The 19,364-nt window shown below is 48.5% G+C and overlaps 1 protein-coding gene across 1 annotated transcript in view; it reads left to right on the top strand.

Moving 5' to 3' along the window:
• The first annotated feature begins 9,226 nt into the window (after nt 1-9,226).
• Nucleotides 9,227-19,364, top strand: part of ANTXRL (ANTXR like) — an 80,469-nt gene continuing 70,331 nt past the window's right edge. The window contains exon 1 of the mRNA XM_054034478.1: nt 9,227-9,734. Within this exon, the coding sequence (XP_053890453.1) occupies nt 9,478-9,734 (257 nt within the window). The 5' untranslated portion in view covers nt 9,227-9,477. The remainder of the gene's footprint in view (nt 9,735-19,364) is intronic.

Genomic DNA, 19,364 nt, shown 5'->3' with positions numbered 1-19,364 from the left:
CGCAGAATGCCTTCAGGAGTAGCCTTTGTATATTACAGGATGCCAGCATACCCAGCCTTCCAGAGCAGCTCTGGCATGTGCTGTCACATCTCCCCTGGTGCCATTGCTTTTCCCAGTCCTGCACTGGCTAGACTGTGTCCTAGGCACACACCTCTTCCAGTCTGCAGAAGATTAAGGGGGTTAGAAAGCAGCTGTTTATTAAATAGTTAACTCTTGTGGGATAGTAGCTACTAAAAACGCTGCTCAATTCCTCTGGATGGGACTTGGAAAAGGGGGTTCGTTTGGGTGTTTCTTAAAAATTTCCTGTGAATCAGTCTCCCTCAATCTCTGACTGAATGCTCTGATTTACAAGGCTATTCTAGGGACTGTGGACACTTCGGGTCTGATGGTAAAAAATGTTTTACAATAAAACAATCTTTGCCTCATAGGAGGCACTCACAAGAAAGAAATTGTGGATCTATTTGGGGTATCGAACGATTTCTGAAACAGCTGGTATGTAAATTATAACCATCAGCTGTCTTGTCATGATCAAATATTCCCTATATCTGCGCTAGCAACATTGCTTTTGAAAGATGTCGTTCCCTATAAATGCCTTTAACGCCTGGTAGAAAATTCTTGTGAACATGTTGACAAATGAAATAACCCGGGTTATTTGATTAACGTCCATGTAATCTAAATATTGGCTTGTATTGAGAAAGGAAATGTCAACTTTGTAATGCTTTTGAAAGGAGGGATTTTCGCTGCAATTCAAGAGTAATCTTATACCAACAAAGGAAGTGAAACATACACTACGCGAAATATATTGAAGGGATTAAAGAGAGGATAGAGCAGGGGTTTTAACTTTCTTTAAGAATTCCGATCATGCAGAAAGGAACATAGATAATCTGATAACGGGTCCAAGCATTACATACAGCTATTATTCCAGCGGCTAATCACCAATCAAGGGAGGGGTTTATCTGATGCTGGGGCCTTTTAAAATCTCTTTGGATACATTTTCTAAAATTGGATGTATGTGGCAGATAAATGAGATCAGCAAATTCCCATTGCCGGGGCAGTTTGTTTATATTTCGCAGTTTACATGCAAATAGGTTAATAATATACAGGGAACGGATTTTTTGTTTAAACCCACCTTTTGCATTAGGGCGCATGAACCATTACAAGAAAAAAGTGCTAAGATTATTTGTATCGCTTCTCCAATGGAAACAGGATCTAGAGGTTACTGTCAGATGAGCTGATGGGACTGGATGCAGTTGGTTTGGTTTTATTTTGAGCAATGCATGAGCAAATGAACATGGGCGTTCTTGTCATTTTCAATCGTGCAGCTCCCCACCCCACTCCCTGTCCCCTCCCGCCCCCGCTACACCCCCTCCCCAGTTTGATTAGACAAAGGGGTTAGACGCCATCTCACCTACCCACCAGTAACCGGAGTTGTCAAGATTGCACAGGGCATGACGCAATTAACTGGGCATCTCTTTATGCTGATGCCGATCTTATGCCCTGAGAATGTGAATCCTGGAAATACCAAAATGTGAAACAAAGCTATAGCTCTGCAGAGCTGGAGTGGAGCAAGAATTAAGTCAAAAATCTCCTCTAACCACTGTGCTGTGCCCTGGCACACATTGGTATTTAAAGTCTGAAGAAATCATTACCGAGTAGTTCTGTAATATCTGGACTCAGCAAAGGGGGAGGGGGAACAGACTTTTAATTCAGAATGTTCTTGAGTCTCAGTTCAATAACTATAATTGCATGATTATTATACTATTCCCAATTTTATACAAGCCTTCAAGTATGCCCCACTGATGTGCTACAGGGTCCCAATGGACATTAATAGATAGTCAATGGGGTGTTCTGTTTATTGTCTTTCTGCACGTGTACCCCGTGCATATAAAGGAGCAACGCAATCGATTGTTTATGAGGGATCCGGAATGAAAAAGTGACACGCTGCAGAACGGGTAAGAAAAATGCTGAATGTGCACGAGCCACTTAAATGTCAAAAGATACGCGATGCGTACTATAGTTTATTTCAGGTTGAAAAACACGGTGTGGGGTAATTATACCTGCAACACGGACAGGAACCAGATCTTTGTCAAGCACCAAAGGGATCCGAAGCGATGAGCATTTGGCTTTGATTTTAAAAGGCAATTCACTGGATTTGATTTCAATGCTTGTAGAGGGGTGGAAATCTGTTTCTGATCTGCGCTTGGCACATTTGCGCCTCGGACACGTCTGCAGCAGCCCGGGAAAGAGACATTTCCCCTCGAAAGGACGCCTAGTGGGCAGCACTGAGCTCTCAGCCTAAGGGAGGGGATTCTCACTGCCCTGAAGTCACTTGTTCATTTTTTGTGTGTGTCAACATATAGGATGTGGGTTGTTTTTATTTCCATCTCCATGATCTAAGTTAACCACTGGGGCTGAAATGGCCAGGGCAGAAAAAGTGGCTAACACAAGCAGTGCATTCAACTTCAGGCGGGCATGGTTTATAGGGGGCAAATTGTCGGCTAAAACCATTTGATCCTCTTTCTTGCTGAGCCGCCTACAGCCAGGGGAGGACTGATTTTCTGAACTGGGTCCAGCGAGGAAACGTGAAACGAAATCGGAGCCGGTTTGCTTGTAGCTTTAGCGTTGGCTCAAGATTTACTAGCAGTAACTTACACAACAGAGGGGGGAGGTGTGTGTCTGGGCCCATATGTGAGTGTGATTGTGTTACAAGTGTGTGTGTGATGGTAGGTGTGTGTGTGTGTTTGTATGTGTTGATGTGAGGGGCTGTGTGAGTGCGTGATTAATATGTGTGTTTGAGTGAGCGGTGAGTGCATTTGTGTGTGTAGGTCGGAGGGCTGTGTGTGCAAGTGTAGCCAGGTGGGAGAGCTGTGTGTGTATATTTGTGTGTGGAAGAGCTAAACCTGTGAATATGAAAGCTGTGTATGTATTTGTGTGTGTATAGGCGAGAGGGTTGCATGTGTGAAAGGGCTGTGAGTGTATAGGCGGAAAGGCTGTGTGTATGTGAGGGCTGTGTGTGTATGTGTATATGGGGAGGGCTGCGAGTCTGTGTGCGAGGGCTGTGTGTGTATTTGTGTGTGTAGGCAGAAAGGCTGTGTGTATGTGTGGGAGTGAGGACTGTCAGTGTGTGTGTGTAGGTGGAAGGGCTATGTGTGTGGGAGGCCTGTGTGTGTAGGTGGGAGGGCTGTGTATGTGTTTGCCGGGGTGTAGGTGGGTGGGTGTAGATGGGAGAGTTATTTGTGTATTTTGTGTGTGTAGGCAGAAAGGCAATGTGTATGTGTAGGTGTGAGGACTGCCACTGTGTGTGTGTTGGTGGGAGAGCTGTGTGTGTATTTTTGTGTGTGATGATGGGAGAGGTGTGTGTGTGTGAAGGCTGTGTGTATATGGGGAGTGTGTAGGTGGGAGGGCTAGGGCTGTGTGTGTATTTTTGTGTGTTGGTGGGAGGGCTGTGTGTGTAGGTGTGTGTGTAAGTGGGAGGGTTGTATGTGTATTTTGGTGTGTGTTGGTGGGAGGGCTGTGTGTGTAGGTGTGTGTGTGTACGTGGGAGGGTTGTGTGTGTATTTTGGTGTGTGTTGGTGGGAGGACTGTGTGTGTAGGTGGATGGGTGTAGGTGGGAGGGTTGTGTGTGTAGGTGGATGGGTGTAGGTCAGAGGAGTGTGTGTGTATTGGGGGGGGTAAGTGGGAGGGCTGTGTGGGGGTATTGGTGTGAGGGAGTTGTGTAGGTACAGTTGTGTGTGTAGGGGGGAGGGGCTGTAACAGAGCCGGGGGCGGTACGTTTCCGAGCCCCGCCTATATCTGCGTTGTGCAGAGACTTGCTGGCCCGGTGTCCCAGCCTGGCCGGGCTGCGGCTGCTGGCTAAGGGGCCCGGCGCCCGCCGTCTTAGCTCGCTCCCCCTCTGCCCCGCCCGGCCGGGCCGGGCCGGACCCTGCCAGCCCGCCGGGAAGCTGGGGGAGGGTGTGGGCTGCTAGCCCCGCCCCGTCGCGGGCCGCCGTCCAGGCACAGAACTAGTGCTGCGGAGCCCCGGACCCGGCGGCAGGGGCGGGTGGTCCGGCCTGGGGCAGGCGGGGCCGCTGCTATGTGAACACACACACACTGCTACACCCCACATACAGACACACAACACGCACAACACATGTACCACAAGATATACACAGAGTCCTGCACACACACAACACACACTCCTGCACATAACATCCCCCACATGCAGACACAGTCACATAGCACACATACACAACAACACAGAGAGAGTCCTGTAAACACACAACACACCCTCTGCACATACACATCATGTATACACAACACACTCCTGCACACACCTCACATACACACACAATGCCCACCCCTACACATCTACACACCCTCTCAACTACAGACAGACACAACACACACTCCTACACACACCATACACAACAGTCCTGCATGCACACCCCACATACGCACACAACACACAACTCCTCTCACACACAGCACACACCCCTATACATACGCACCAAATATATACACTCAATACACACGTGCATGCTCCCACATGGTCACACCAGACACCTTTTGCTTCCCATCCATAGGCAAAGTCAGCCGCAAACATACACACACTCTTGCACCCACGCACCTCACACAGAAATACACACGATGGTGCATAGAGGCGGCACTCATAGGTACACAAAGAAACACAACACATCCATACACATTCACACACCATAGATATACACCAGGTTCATATTTTCAATGGCAAATCTGCCCCCCACCACACACGAGGACGGGCATTGAGACGGAAAGCAACAACACAGAGGGAACATGCCCTGCGTAGCTTCCCTATAGCAGTGGGTTTTGACCTGAGGTCCACGTGGACCCTGGGGGTCCACAGACTATGTCTAAGATTTCCAAAGGGGTCCACACCTCCATTTGAAAATTTGTAGGGGTCTGCAAATGAAAAAAGTTTGAAAACCCACTAGATCAGAGGAATCTTTAGCTTGGATCCCGCAGGATTGGAGGTGAGAGGACCAAACTGCCCTTCTGATAGTTTCAGCACTAAAGAGGCAAGTATCAAGGGATCAGCCTATAACAGTGAGAGGGATTTAATTCCCACCCCAATGAACACTTCAGTTCAAAACTTTGCCTCTAGCGCTATCTGTTGTGCCAGGACAGGACAGGAGATGCTAATGTGACACTGTAAAGGATTGCTTTGGAACTTAAGAACGGCCATACTGGATCAGACCAATGGTCCATCTAGCCCAGTATCCTGTCTTCTGATAGTAGCCAATGCCAGGTGCCCCAGAGGGAATGAACAGAACAGGTAATCATCAAGTGATTCATTTCCTATCACCCATTCCCAGCTTCTGGCAAACAGAGGCTAGGGACACCATCCCTCCCAATCCTTGCTAATAGCCATTGATGGACCTATCCTCCATGAATTTATCTAGTTCTTTTTTGAACCCTGTTATAGTCTTGGCCTTCACAACATCCTCTAGCAAGGAGTTCCACAGGTTGACTGTGTGTTGTGTGGAGAAATACTTCCTTTTGTTTGTTTTAAACCTGCTGCCTATTAATTTCATTTGGTGACCCCTAGTTCTTGTGTTACGAGACAGCATAAATAACACTTCCTTATTTATTTTCTCCACACCAGTCATGATTTTATAGACCACTATCATATCCCCCCTTAGTCGTTTCTTTTCAAAGCTGAAAAGTCCCAGTCTTTTTAATCTCTCGTCATATGGAAGCTGTTCCATACCCCTAATCATTTTTGTTACCTTTTTCTATAATTAATAGCTAAATTGGAAAAGATGGGGATCAATATGAAAATTGAAAGGTGGATAAGGAACTGGCTAAAGGGGAGACTACAAAAGGACATATTGAAAGGTGAAGGGAACTGTCAGGCTGGAAGGAGTTCCTCAGGGATCAGTTTTGGGATCAATCTTATTTAATCTTTTTATTACTGACCTTGCACAAAAAGTGGGAATGTGCTAATAAAGTTTGCGGATGACACAAAGCTGGGAGGTATTGCCAATACAGAGAAGGACCGGGATATCATACAGGAAGATCTGGATGACCTTGTAAACTGGAGTAATAGTAATAGGATGAAATTTAATAGTGAAAAGTGCAAGGTCATGCATTTAGGGATTAATAACAAGAATGTTGGTTATAAATTGGGGACACATTAGTTGGAAGTAACAGAGGAGGAGAAGGACCTCGGAGTATTGGTTGATCACAGGATGACTATGAGCCGCCAAAGTGATATGACCGTTAAAAAAGTTAATGTGGTCTTGGTGAGGTATTTTCAGTAAAGATAAGGAGGTGTTAGTACCATTATACAAGGCACTGGTGAGACCTCATCTGGAATATTGTGTGCAGTTCTGGCCTCCCATGTTTAAGAAGGATGAATTCAAACTGGAACAGGTACAGAGAAGGGCTACTAGGATGATCTGAGGAATAGAAAACCTGTCTTATGAAAGGAGACTCAAAGAGCTTGGCTTGTTTAGCCTAACCAAAAGAAGGCTGAGGGGAGATATGATTGCTCTCTATAAATATATCAGAGGGATAAATATCAGGGAGGGAGAGGAGTGAAGTTCTGGAACAGCCTTCCAAGGGGAGTAGTGGGGCAAAAGACATATCTGGCTTCAAGACTAAGCTTGATACGTTTATGGAGGGTATGATGGGATAGACTAATTTTGGCAATTAATTGATCTTTGATTATTAGCAGGTAAATATGTCCAATAGTCTGTGATGGGATGTTAGATGGGGTGGGATCTGAGATACTACAGAGAATTCTTTCCTGGGTGCTGGCTGGTGAGTCTTGCCCACATGCTCAGGGTTTAACCGATCGCCATATTTGGGGTCAGGAAGGAATTTTCCTCCAGGGCAGATTGGCAGAGGTCCGGGAAGTTTTTCGCCTTCCTCTGCAGTGTGGGGCACGGGTCACTTGCTGGAGGATTCTCTGCACCTTGAGGTCTTTAAACCGCAATTTGAGGACTTCAGTAACTCAGACATAGGTTAAGGGTTTGTTACAGGAGTGAGTGGGTGAGATTCTGTGGCCTGCGTTGTGCAGGAGGTCAGACTAGATGATCATAACAGTCCCTTCTGACCTTAAAGTCTATGAGTCTATTTTTCCCAATTCCAATATGAATTTTTTGAGATGGGGCGACCAGATCTGCATACAGTATTCAAGATATGGGTGTACCATGAATTTATATAGAGGCAATGTGATATTTTCTGTCTTATTATCTGTCCCTTTCCTAATGACTCCCAACATTCTGTTAGCTTTTTTGACTGCCACTGCACATTGTGTGGATGTTTTCAGAGAACTATCCACAATGACTCCAAGATCTTTCTTGAGTGGTAACAGCTAATTTAGACCCCATCACTTTACATGTACAGTTGGGATTATGTTTTCCAACATGCATTACTTTGCATTTATTAACATTGATTTTCCTCTGCCATTTTGTTGCCCAGTCACCCAGTTTTGTGAGAGCCCTTTGGAACTCTTCGCAGTCTGCTTGGGACTTAACTATCTTAAGTAATTTTGTATCATCTGCAAATTTTGCCACCTCGCTGTTTACCCCTTTTTCCAGATCAAGGCTCTTCTTTGTCACTGAGAGCAAGGAAACAACCAGACCCCCTCCCCGTCCTCAGAAAGAACTTTGTTCTCTGCAGGGGGAGCGATCTCTCTTGGGGTTGTGATGAGAGGCAGGTTAGGAGTCCTTGGGACAATATAATTGGAACAATTTGCCTTCTAACCCCCATGATCCTGTGGATTCATTCTCTGACAATGAACCTTCCCCCAAAGAAAGAGCAACGTCCGTTTCCAACTCTCTCATCCAAAGTGACTCTACTTGCATCCCTCTCTGTGGCTCTAGGCATTAATCAGGTCATATAATACCAGTCCCTTCTCAGGAACTGTGACTGGTGGGCGATGGGGGGCGGGGCGAGAGAGTTAGTTCCCAGCTTGGAGATGGGTGGCTGGAAACGGCTAATTATTCAGATTTCATATGCCGCATCCAGATGAATGCGGGCGTTGGCCAGTTCTTTAAGGGCGATTTTGTGTGTGTGGTGGTGGTGATGGTGGTGATGGGAGGTTGGAAGTCCAAGTATCTGTTGTTGTGTAAAACCTCAATTCAGTGATTTATTTTAACCGTACCTACACTGTACCCACGTATATGACACCCACAATACATAAGTCTCTCTCTCTCTCTGTGTTCGTTTTTATCATTAGAATAAAACATTTAATCGTGGGGTAAAAAAGGTGGGGAAAAGCAGTAACGTGTACAACAGCAACCGGGCATTTTCCTTTGCACGCGGATCGAAAAGGCGTGTGACAGGGGCAAGGTGGATTGATAACAGCGGTGGAAAGAGGCACCGACTCGTTATGTTTGGGAAATTGCAAGGCTGCCTCTCCGACGTAAAATGTTCGCCCTCATCCACCTCCCTGGGCATTCTTTTCCCGGCTGGAAATCGCGAGGCACAGAGGGTAATGAGCAGCTAGGGAGCGGACGAGTTTACTGATATTGACCAGAGGCATTTGGGCGACTAATAGATCTGAGGGCTATCTGGGTTGTTTTAAAAGCAGCGCTTCAAAAACAATGGATAGCTCGGTAGGAGCCCGGACTGTTTTCATGACATTTGTGAGAGTGGGTTAAATCGATTCCTCTTTAAACAAAAAGGCAGCAGCTGAATAAACATCCGTGAAGCCAACTGCCCCTTTGCACGACTCGTTCCCAGTGATACGGTCCAGACAGATCGCTACAATTCGTTCGCCTGGGATCAAGACACATCGCTTCGCTACAATTCTTCCTCCTAGCCCTTTACCCTGTTGCATGATTCCAGAACTGCTCCCCAGCCGTGCCCATGAAATACACTCAATAAATAGCAAAGCGGTGACCAGTCCTAGTTGCTTTAGGGTCCCTAAACACAGAGCATGGTTGTAAAACCAGCTGCCTCCGACGGGAACAGGGAAGCTGCAAGAAGACTAGAGTGAGAGATTTAAAACAGATTTGCCAGCAAACGAATCCAGCGCTGACTCTCAGGGAGGGAGAGCAGGCAGACCCGAGCTGTACCCTGGGCATAGCTCTGGTGTTTTGGGTGTGGGGGACGGGTGTGTGTGTGGTTTTTTTTTTTTTTCTTTTGGGGGGGGGGGGGGGAGGAGGGTGTATCTCTTGCTAGTTTGCAGCCGTGCTCTCCTTTCCCCGCTCCGGAGCCCGGAACAGGAAAGTCCCAGCTCAGCTTCCCCACCATAAGATCCTGTCTCCCCCTCCCTACGAATCTGTTCGCTCCCTATGGGAGGAGGCACGCAGGAAATTGGGGCTGAGTTGCTACTCTAGCAACTAAACTCAGCCTGTTAGCGAGGGGCGGGAGGATGGGGCTTTAGGTACCGTCCATCCGGACTCCGATCCAAGCCCCCCTTCCACACAGAAATCTCCCCCACCCCCAGCAGCAACTCTGCCCTTGCATGGACCAGTGGGGTGGGGGAGCCGAGATCTGGTTCTGCGCATGTTTGAGAGGAGATCGGAAACTTTTTCTTTGCTTCTGAACAGACTCCGAGGGCTGCGGGGCGGGGGAGGGGGGCAGAGATTGAGGAAGAAAATGGCGAGTCGTGGGAGTTGCGTGGAGAAAGCGGCTTTCCTCTGCGCCTTCCTGCTGGCCACTTGGAGCCTGGCGTCCTGCGCCCAAGCAGAGCCGGAGGAGGAAGGGCGAGACGACCAGCGGTCCTGTCACGGGGCCTTCGATCTCTACTTCGTCCTGGATAAGTAAGTGACAGTCCCATTTAAAAGCGGTTATTCACCCTTCACTGCCTTTGCCCTGCTGCTGCAGCGGGGATCTTTGCTGGTCTCTGGGCGGATCGCCGGGGCATGCCGCCCTCCCACGCTGCCCGCGCCCTGTACACAAAGAGAGCACTGTGCAAAGCAAAGGCACCCCCAGCCAGGGAAGCTCAGGTCACACACACAGGGGCACAGGGCTTTTCAGAGACTCGGTGGCCCAGCAAAGGCAGCCACGCTCGGGAGAGCCCGCTAATGCGCGGTTAGTAGCGCATAATGGGCGACTTGCGTTAGTTCTGGGATGTTAAGGGATTTGGTCGGTTCTAGGCTGTAACCATTTGCATTTAATTAGTTCTAGGCTTGAATCCAGAGAATTTGCTTAGTTCTAGGCTATCACCCATGGACTTTGGTGAATTCTGGGATACAGTATAGCCTGTGCATTCTGGTTAATTTTAAGAATCCAACAGTTGTTTGTCGCAATTGTTTACAGACCTGGTTTAAGGTATTTAAAACGTGTTAGCTGGCCATGGTTAATCTCTGGGGGGTTGTCTACACTAGTGTTTAAAATATGTTAGTTAATACATATTGGCTAACAAATTTTTAGATACTTCCTATTATCCTAGTTTAAATATGGCCTAAGGTATGTCTACATCGGAATTTATAGATGTGTTTTAACACGTGGTACTCAAGTCAACTGTAAATTCTAGTGTAGACACTACACAAGTGATAGAGGGCAGGGCTGCTCGTTCCTAGTTGTGTTTAACACTAGCGTGCAGCCTTGGGTTCAACATGACAAGCAAGAAATGTTTGTGTCCCGCCTACAGTAGAATTTACAGTTGTGCTAGTCAAGACGCTTTAGTTAGCACATGTTAAAATATGACTAAAGATTGGAGCTTTTTTCAATGTGCATCTGACCAGGTGATGGCTCTGTGTGTGTGTGTGTGTGTGTGTGTGTGTGTGTGTGTCTAGCGGGGAAATTGTTCACTCTATCAGGCCTTCTGCTGAGCTTTGGGCCAAAAAGCACCTTCTCAACAAAAGATGGTGACTTTGTTTTGCTCTGAAAGCAAAAAGATGGAAAGACTTCCTACGGCAGTTGTTGTTTTCCAGGAACATGCATCACAATTTACCCTCCTGCCTACTAAGGTTTATTACAGGGCTTTCTGACTCCAGCATCAAATGCACTTGTATCAAGATTTTGAATTGTTATTATCAACATTATCATGCTGTTCTCCAGGATGTAATAAAAAAAATCAGTAAAAATGGATATTGGTGTTTGAGATTGGGGTACTCTCTATGGCAGGATAGGACATGTATATAACTTCATACAATGTAATTTCCTTGCCTTAAAATGTCATTATTATATGCCTAGTCAAAGCTAAGGCTTTAGATATTGGTTAAGGTACTGTTAAACCTATAAATTGAAATTGTGATGTAACTTGATTCTCTGACTTGATTGTGACTGTGGTATAGATGATCTATGTGGTATAGATGATCTATAGAGGGTCCAATCCTGCTGCCATTAAAGTCAATGGCAAAACTCCCATCCACTTCAATCATAGCACGATCAGGCCATGAAAGTCTGCAAGAGAATAAAAGCCGAACTGTTTGGAATGAAAAATGTGAAAGAGGTAATTTGGCCATTTAAGTTGAAAGAGTTTCTTGTGGTTTTAAGGTCTGAACTTGCTCCCACTGAAACCAATGGTGAAATTCCTGTTGGCCTTTTGGGAGTAGGACATTTACAAGAAAGAAATCTACAAGGATTATGTGAAAGCCCCACAGTCTATGGTCTATGTGCTTCCCTCGTGCTGTAGCAGAATGACCAGGGATGTCGGAGGGAGCTGTGCGTACAAACTGAAGTTGTATTTGGCCCTTACTGCTTTTCTACGTGACTGGTGGTATGGCAGCAAGGGGGTTTCTGAGGACAGATCTCATGGATGGATGGATGGATGGACTCTGGCTCTTGGAACAGTTTAGCAGGACAGAGCCAGATAATAAGTAAGAGTTGACAGGGTGGGGGGAATCTCTGAGTGTTGGAAGGGAGGATGGCCAATCAGAGGGGAATGGGTGAAACTGAGATTGTAACATACACATTTTTGGAATCACATTTATTCAGATGTGAATCAGGGAGTATTTCTGGGTCCAACTTCTAATGGGATAACCCCCAACAATATGCAACGCTAGACATTGTATGCCACCAAGTGGTGCCATCACATCCTATACAGGACAATGTGGATTGCCTTCCTCCATTGTGCCTGGAATTAGAGACATTCAGTCTTAATTAGATGGATAACAAAGGGGTTGAAATGTTGCCATTTTATATGGAGATATACCTATCTCATGACTTTGAAAAGTCATTGAGTCCAGTCCCCTGCCTTCATTAGCAGGCCCAAGTACTGATTTTGCCCCAGATCCCTAAATGGCCCCCCAAAGGATTGAACTCACAACCCTGGGTTTAGTAGGCCAATGCTCAAGCCACTGAGCTATTCCTCCCCCAATGAAATGTCCAGGCTTGAGTCCTATGGCCTGTGAGGTCCGCTCTGAATGAATGACAGGGCGTATCTGAGAAGTCAGTCTGGGTGAGTCCTTTGTGTTACTTTGCTCCCTTGTGGGAAGACGTTATCTCATATCAAAAGCAGGCAGACTGAAGAAATACAACAAGTGTCTTCCCTTATTGGTGCAGGCACTGTACATTACCGCAATGACTTTGTCAGGGCATGATTTTCTTTTTCATTCTGCCAGCTGGCGTCTGCAGGGATCAAATCCTCAAGACATCAGCCAGCAGAGGGGAAAAGATCATGCGCTGGTTAAGTTATTGGTATAATATATGGTGCCAATTAGAAAGAGAAACTTGCTGAGTTTGTGCAGTTTTTCCTCCTTCTGATGTAGATTACATCTTCCTGTATTAACCCTGTGGGATAGGCAGCTTCAGAGCCAAAGGACTGAACCATGGGTATATGAAGGCCTGACATGGGAAAAAAGCAAAGACCTATCTCAGACCTCCTAGAGGGTGTCATTCCACACAAAGCAGAAGGTCAGGGCAAAGCTCTTATCCCTGTGGGCAAACCTCTTGAAGCTACCACAGGTAGATACAATCTGCCCTCTGGATTCTGGATTCTTACCATGGTATATTGTGCTGGAGCAGAATTAGAATCATAAAGTATTGGGGTTGGTAGGGACCTCAGAAGATCATCTAGTCCAACCTCCTGCTCAAATGGGGACTAATCCCCAGACAGATTTTTGCCCCACATCCCTAAGTGGCCCCCTCAAGGATTGAGCTCACAATCCTGGATTTAGCAGGCTAATGCTCAAACCACTGAGCTATCCCTCCCCCTTGGCCTTGGCTGGTACTTGGAGGGGACACCTTCAAGTTATGGAAAGTGGCTCTGGTAATTCAGAAGGTAGGGCTCTTCTGGTTCAGACTGATGCTAGGGGAAATGTTGTAAGTGTAGGGCTCCCTTAGTCCAGTGTGCTGGTTATAGGGGGCTAGGGGACTCAGAAATCAGAGGGCTGATCTCCAATTGCATTGATGTTTATATAGTAATGTCCTGGTTTTCAGAGATGCTGAGCACCCACAGTTCCTGCTGTCAGCCATGGGAGCTGTGTGTGCTCAGGAGTTGACACCAGACTGGTGCTTAGCTTCTGCTGAACCCATTGCCACAGGTCCCTCAAGTTTACTAATTCACGGCTTCTTGGGGTAGTGGCCTCCTGGCTGCTCCTGACAGCCCTCAGGCTGCATAAGAATCCAGCTGCCTGTCTCTGTGCTACATCCTCTGCTCAGGGATTTGGTCACTTGACTCTGTTCAGATCACGTAGTGACATCCTTATGTTGTGTTATCCCTCTCTCCTCTGCTACATTGCTGTTGACATCCAGCTCTTGTTTGCCACTGTGTCGAAATGCACTTGTAAAAAACAACAACTGACCTCTAGTGTTTTCTAATTATAGTGGCGCCTGGTAGCATCACTATAATTGTCTATCAGTGCAACAATTATAAGTCCTTAGTTTAAAGGGGTTTCTAACTCTGCCATGAACATCTGCTCCTGGCTAGTGCTTGACATGACAGGTCTGAGCCATATAGCTATGTGTATTTAAATGTACTGAATGTGAAAAAATCCTTTTCCTTATTTTTGAACTATGCGGCCGGAGAAAGAAGGAATTTGAGATTTTTGGATATATTTCTGCATTCCTCTAACTGGGGCGTTTCACAAAGATCATTTATATTTTAAGCAAAATTGAGTTGGGCAGACTTGGGGGTTGCAGACTTCTGTTTATCCACAGGACAGACAATGGCTGTGCAAGCTTCCCCCACAGTGTCTTGCCAGCGTGCATCAACCCTGCTCTGGAAGTGCCCCGTCTCTGTGGTGAGATGGGAGATTGGCCTTCATGGCCCATTCCCTCCTTGGCCTCTCTGCTGACAGTTCCAACAAGGAGACCAATTAGTCCTCTGGGGAAGTGATTAAGACTCATTACATCCAGGCCACACAGTCACCAGATGGGAAGGTCTTTCCGTAATTATTGCTCCAGGTCATTTTTGGACTGATGACCTAAAGGTTGCTGCCAGCTATTGCCAGTCCCCAGAGTCACCCAGTCACTACACACTGGGTGCTTTATTTTCGAAAGCTCAGGTTGGCAAGGACATTGTATGTGCCAGGAAAGCCAAAACACTCCACTGTTTTGTTTTAAACGTTCTGAGTGAATGTAGTACTCACAAAAATGATGGAATACAGGCACTGGCTAGAGCAAATAGGAACTGTCCAGGTTTCCACCCTCCAGTCCTCTCTATGAATCTTTGCCCATCTTGCCACATTCCCACTGTTCCGGTCCAAGGACTTGACCTAAGCACAGGATATTGATCTGTCTCAGGTACTTCTGCAGCATCTCTCTGCAGGGAGGCTCAGCACTGACTGCTGTTCTGTGTGCTGATTGTGTGCACTGGATCAGAGGGAAACCCACTAGATTTAGGTCAAAATTATTTAAAAATGGATGGCTAAATCCAGGCTTGGACACCTAGGACAACAGCTAATGGGAGATGCTGGGATCTCAGCACATTTGAAAATCACACCACTGTTTTAGGTCCCCCACTATGGACTCAGTCACCTAACTTTAGACCCCCATTTTTGAAAATATTGGCCTCATTTCGCTCGTGGCCTATATCAAGATGGGAACCAACCTCTCTGGAAGACCAAGCACTCATATGCTGTACAGTAACTCCTCACTTACCGTCCTCCCGCTTAACGTTGTTTCAAGTTACGTCGCTGCTCCATTAGGGAACATACTCATTTAAAGTTGTGCAATGCTCCCTTATAATATCGTTTGGCTGACTTTGCAAGGGAGCATTGCACAAGTTCCTCTTCTCTGCCTCCTCCCCCTCCCTTCCTCCCTCCCTCCCTCCCTCCCAGCACTTCCCCCGCCGCCAAACAGCTGTTTGGCGGCACTTAGGATTTTCTGGGAGGGAGCGAGTGGGGAAGCTGCCCCCTCCCCGCGGGCAGGGCCACCCACAACGCAGGGGCTTTAGAGGCTGCAGGGCCCTGGGATAAAGGGGCCCCAGGGCCCTGGCCTGCAGCTCTAAAGCCCCTTTTGGAATGCGGCCCTGTGAGCACGGGCCGGAGAACTCAGGAGGAGCAAAGGCAGCTGCGCAGCCAGCGGCCGGAGAGAAGCGTCGCTTTTCCCTTCAAAGCGCCGCTTCTCTCCGACCGGCTTTGAAGGGAAAAGCGCCACTTCTTTCTGGCCGCTGGCTGCGCAGCTGCCCCTGCTCCTCCTGAGTCCTCCGGCCCGTGCTCACAGGGCCGCATTCTGAAAGGGGCTTTAGAGCTGCAGGCCAGGGCCCATGGGCCCCCTTAGTCCAGGGCCCTGAAGCCCATAAAGCCCCTGCGTTCCGGGTGGCCCTGCCTGCCGGGTGGGGAGTGCAGCTCCCAGAATCGCGGCTCCCAGAATCGCGGCCATGGGGGCGGTGCTGCGCTGCACAGAGCCATCTGCACACCCCCTGCACCAAACAGGAGCTGCCCCAGGTAAGTGCTCTGCACCTCCTGCCTGCCCCAGCTCTGAGCCTCCTCCTGCACCCCCACCCTGAGTGCCCTCCTGCACCCTAACTCCCTCCCAGACCCCACAACTCCAGCCCTGAGCCCCAGGGGTAAGCCAGGGGCACCTCCCCACCACAGTACAGTACAGTACTGTACAGTATATATTGCCTTTTGTCTGCCCCAAAAATATTTCCTTGAAACCTAATCCCCCACATTTACATTAAATCTTATGGGAGAATTGGATTAGTTTAACATCGTTTCACTTAAAGTTGCTTTTTTCAGAAACATAACTACGTTAAGTGAGGAGTTACTGTACCGACTAACCCTGATTCATCAGTACATCTGGGATCTGATCGTGAGATCCTGACACAGAAAGATTCCACTGAAATCTGAGGGAGTTCATGTAAATAAGAAGAGCTGAGTTTGCCCCTTAAACTTAATTGATTATAGCAGGACTAAATTTCTGAATATGGTTGTAATTATCTATCTATCCACCCCATATACCCCATTAATCCATCCCCATCCAACAGATCTATCTATCTATCTCCATATACCCATCCATCCATCTATCCTCATACACCCTATATATTCATGTATCAATTCCCATGTATCTCATGTATCCATCAATCTATTCCCCTACTCCCCATCTATCCATCGATCCCCATACACCCCATCCATCCATAGACCCATCTCCATACACCCCATCTATCCATCTATCTATTTGTCTATCTCCATATAACCCATCTATCCATCTATCTATCCCCATACACCCCATCCATCCATAGACCCATCCCCATACACCCCATCTATCCATCATTCTATCCCCATTAGGGTGACCAGACGTCCCGATTTTATCGGGACCGTCCCGATATTTCCTTGTTTGTCCCGCGTCCCGACCGACATGCGGTCGGGACAACCGGACAAACAAGGAAATGCCCCGGAGCCTAGAGCCCGGAAGTGCTCGCACCCCCCCCCCCGCCCCGACTCCGCCCCCTCCTCCCCCGATTGGCTCCCTCCCCGAATCCCCGCCTCTTCCCCGGGCTCACCATTCCCCCTCCCTCCGCAAGCGCTGGAGGGAGGCCCAGGAGACGCAGGGGAAGTGCGGGGCCAGGGTGAGTAAGAGTCCGGCCTGGCCCCGAGCAGGCAGGACTCAGTCGGGTGGTAGGGCGAGGAGGGGGGCGGCCCGCGGGGCCAGGCGGCGGCTGTTCTCCCCCCCGGGCAGCGGGACTCGGGAGCAGCCGCTGCTGTAGCTCCCACTGCCGCGGGGGCAGGAAGCGGCCATGGCGCTCCGCGGCTGCGGCGCCTCCGAACCCCCCGAGCCGGGGCCTGCTGCGGGAACCCAGCAGCGCGTACGCTGGGCCCAGCCCCTGGCCAGTCGCGTCTGGGCTCTGCCCAGCTGGTGCAATCCCGCGGCGGCCCCGGAGCGGAGGCATCGGCTGCCCAGCCCTGTTCGTTCCCCTGCGGGACCCGAGCGGGATGGGGGGGGCTGGGGCCTGCTGCCCCCACTCCGGGGCCGCCGCGGGATAGCACCAGCTGGGCAGCAGCCCAGACGCGACTGGCCAGGGGCTGGGCCCAGCGTACGCGCTGCTGGGTTCCCGCAGCAGGCCCCGGCTCGGGAGGTTCGGGGGCGCCAGAGCCGCAGCCGCGGAGCGCCATGGCCACTTCCTCCCCCGCGGCAGTGGGAGCTACAGCAGCGGCTGCTCCCGAGTCCCGCTGCCCGGGGGGGAGAACAGCCGCTGCCTGGCCCCGCGGGCCGCCCCCCTCCTCGCCCTACCACCCGACTGAGTCCTGCCTGCTCGGGGCCAGGCCGGGCTCTCACTCACCCCGGCCCCGCGCTTCCCCTGAGTCTCCCGGGCCTCCCTCCAGCGCTTGCGGAGGAAGGTGTTTTTTTTTTTTTTTTTGGCCCCGCCCCCCGCCACGCCCCCCCTCACGTCACCCCCCCCCCCCCCCCCCGCGTCCCGATATTTGTCTTTGGTGATCTGGTCACCCTAATCCCCATCCACCGTTCCATCCACTCATCTATCTATCTATCCCCATACGGCCATCTATCTATCTATCTATCTATCTATCTATCTATCTATCTATCTATCTATCTATCTATCTATCCCGATAAACCCCATCTATCTATCCCCATACACTGCATCTATCCATCTCTGTATCTCCATGCACCCATCCATCCACCCATCTATCAATCCCCATACACTATATCCATCTATCTATCCCCATACACCCATCATCCATCTACCCATTTCCATACACCCCATCTCTCCATCCCCATATACCATCTATCTATCTCCATCTATCCATCCATTCATCTATCTATCAATCCCCATCCGCCCCATCCACCCATCTATCTATCCACATAACCCTATACATGCATCTATCTATCCCCATACATCCCATCTATCCATCTTTCTACCATCATACACTCCATGTATCCATTTATTTATCTATCCCCATACACCCCATCCATCCATTTACCCATTCCCATATACCCCATCTATCCATCTATCTACCCCAAAACAGCCATCCATCCATCCCCATACAACCCATCTATCCATCCTGATACACCCCATCTATCCATCCCGTGCACCGCATCTACACATCTATGTATCCCCGTATACCCTCATCCATCCATCTATCTCTCCCTATTCACTCTGTATTTCTATCTATATATCCCCATACAATGCATCCATTCATCTATCCATCCCCAAACACCCCATTTATCCATCTATCTATCCCCATACACTCCATCCATCTAATTATTCCCATTCACCCTATATATGCATCTGTGTATCCCCATCCATCCCATCTATCTGTCTATCTATCCCCATAAACCCCATCTACTGATTTATCTTATCCCCATACACCCTATATATCCATCTATGTATCCCCATACACTGCATCCATTCATCTATCCATCCCCGTACACCTCATCTATCCATCTATCTATCCCCATACACCCCATCCATCTATTTATCAATCGCCATACACCCCATCTCTCCATATACACCTCATCTCTCCATCTGTCTACCCCTTCATTCATCTATCTATCTATCTATCTATCTATCTATCTATCTATCTATCCCCATAGAACACATCTATACAGTTATCTATCCCCATCTGTCTCATCCATCCATCTTTCTATTCCCATACACCCCATACTGTATATCCCATACACCCCATCTCTCTCTCTCTCTCCGCTCCAGCTCCAGGCAAAAACCTGCAGCTCCACTGCTCCGGAGCTGCTCCGTGCTCCAGCTCCGTGCTCCACTCCAAAGCCCTGCCCATACACTCCATATATCCATCCCGATACACCCCATCTATCTATCCTCATACACCCCATCCATCCATCTACCCTTTTCCATACACCCCATCTCTCCATCCCCATATACCATCTATCTATCTCTATCCATCCATCCATCCATTCATCTATCTATCTATCAATCCCCATCCACCCCATCTACTCATATATCTATCCCCATACATCCCATCTATCCAGCTTTCTATCAGCAGCCATCTATTTATCTATCCCCATACACCCCATTCCCATACACCCCATCTATCTATCTATCGATCCCCATATACCCCATCTATCTATCT

The sequence above is a fragment of the Malaclemys terrapin genome, chromosome 7 (genome assembly GCF_027887155.1).
Source record: "Malaclemys terrapin pileata isolate rMalTer1 chromosome 7, rMalTer1.hap1, whole genome shotgun sequence".
Classification (NCBI taxonomy): Eukaryota; Metazoa; Chordata; order Testudines; family Emydidae; genus Malaclemys; species Malaclemys terrapin.
This window is presented reverse-complemented; position numbering and strand designations above follow the sequence as displayed.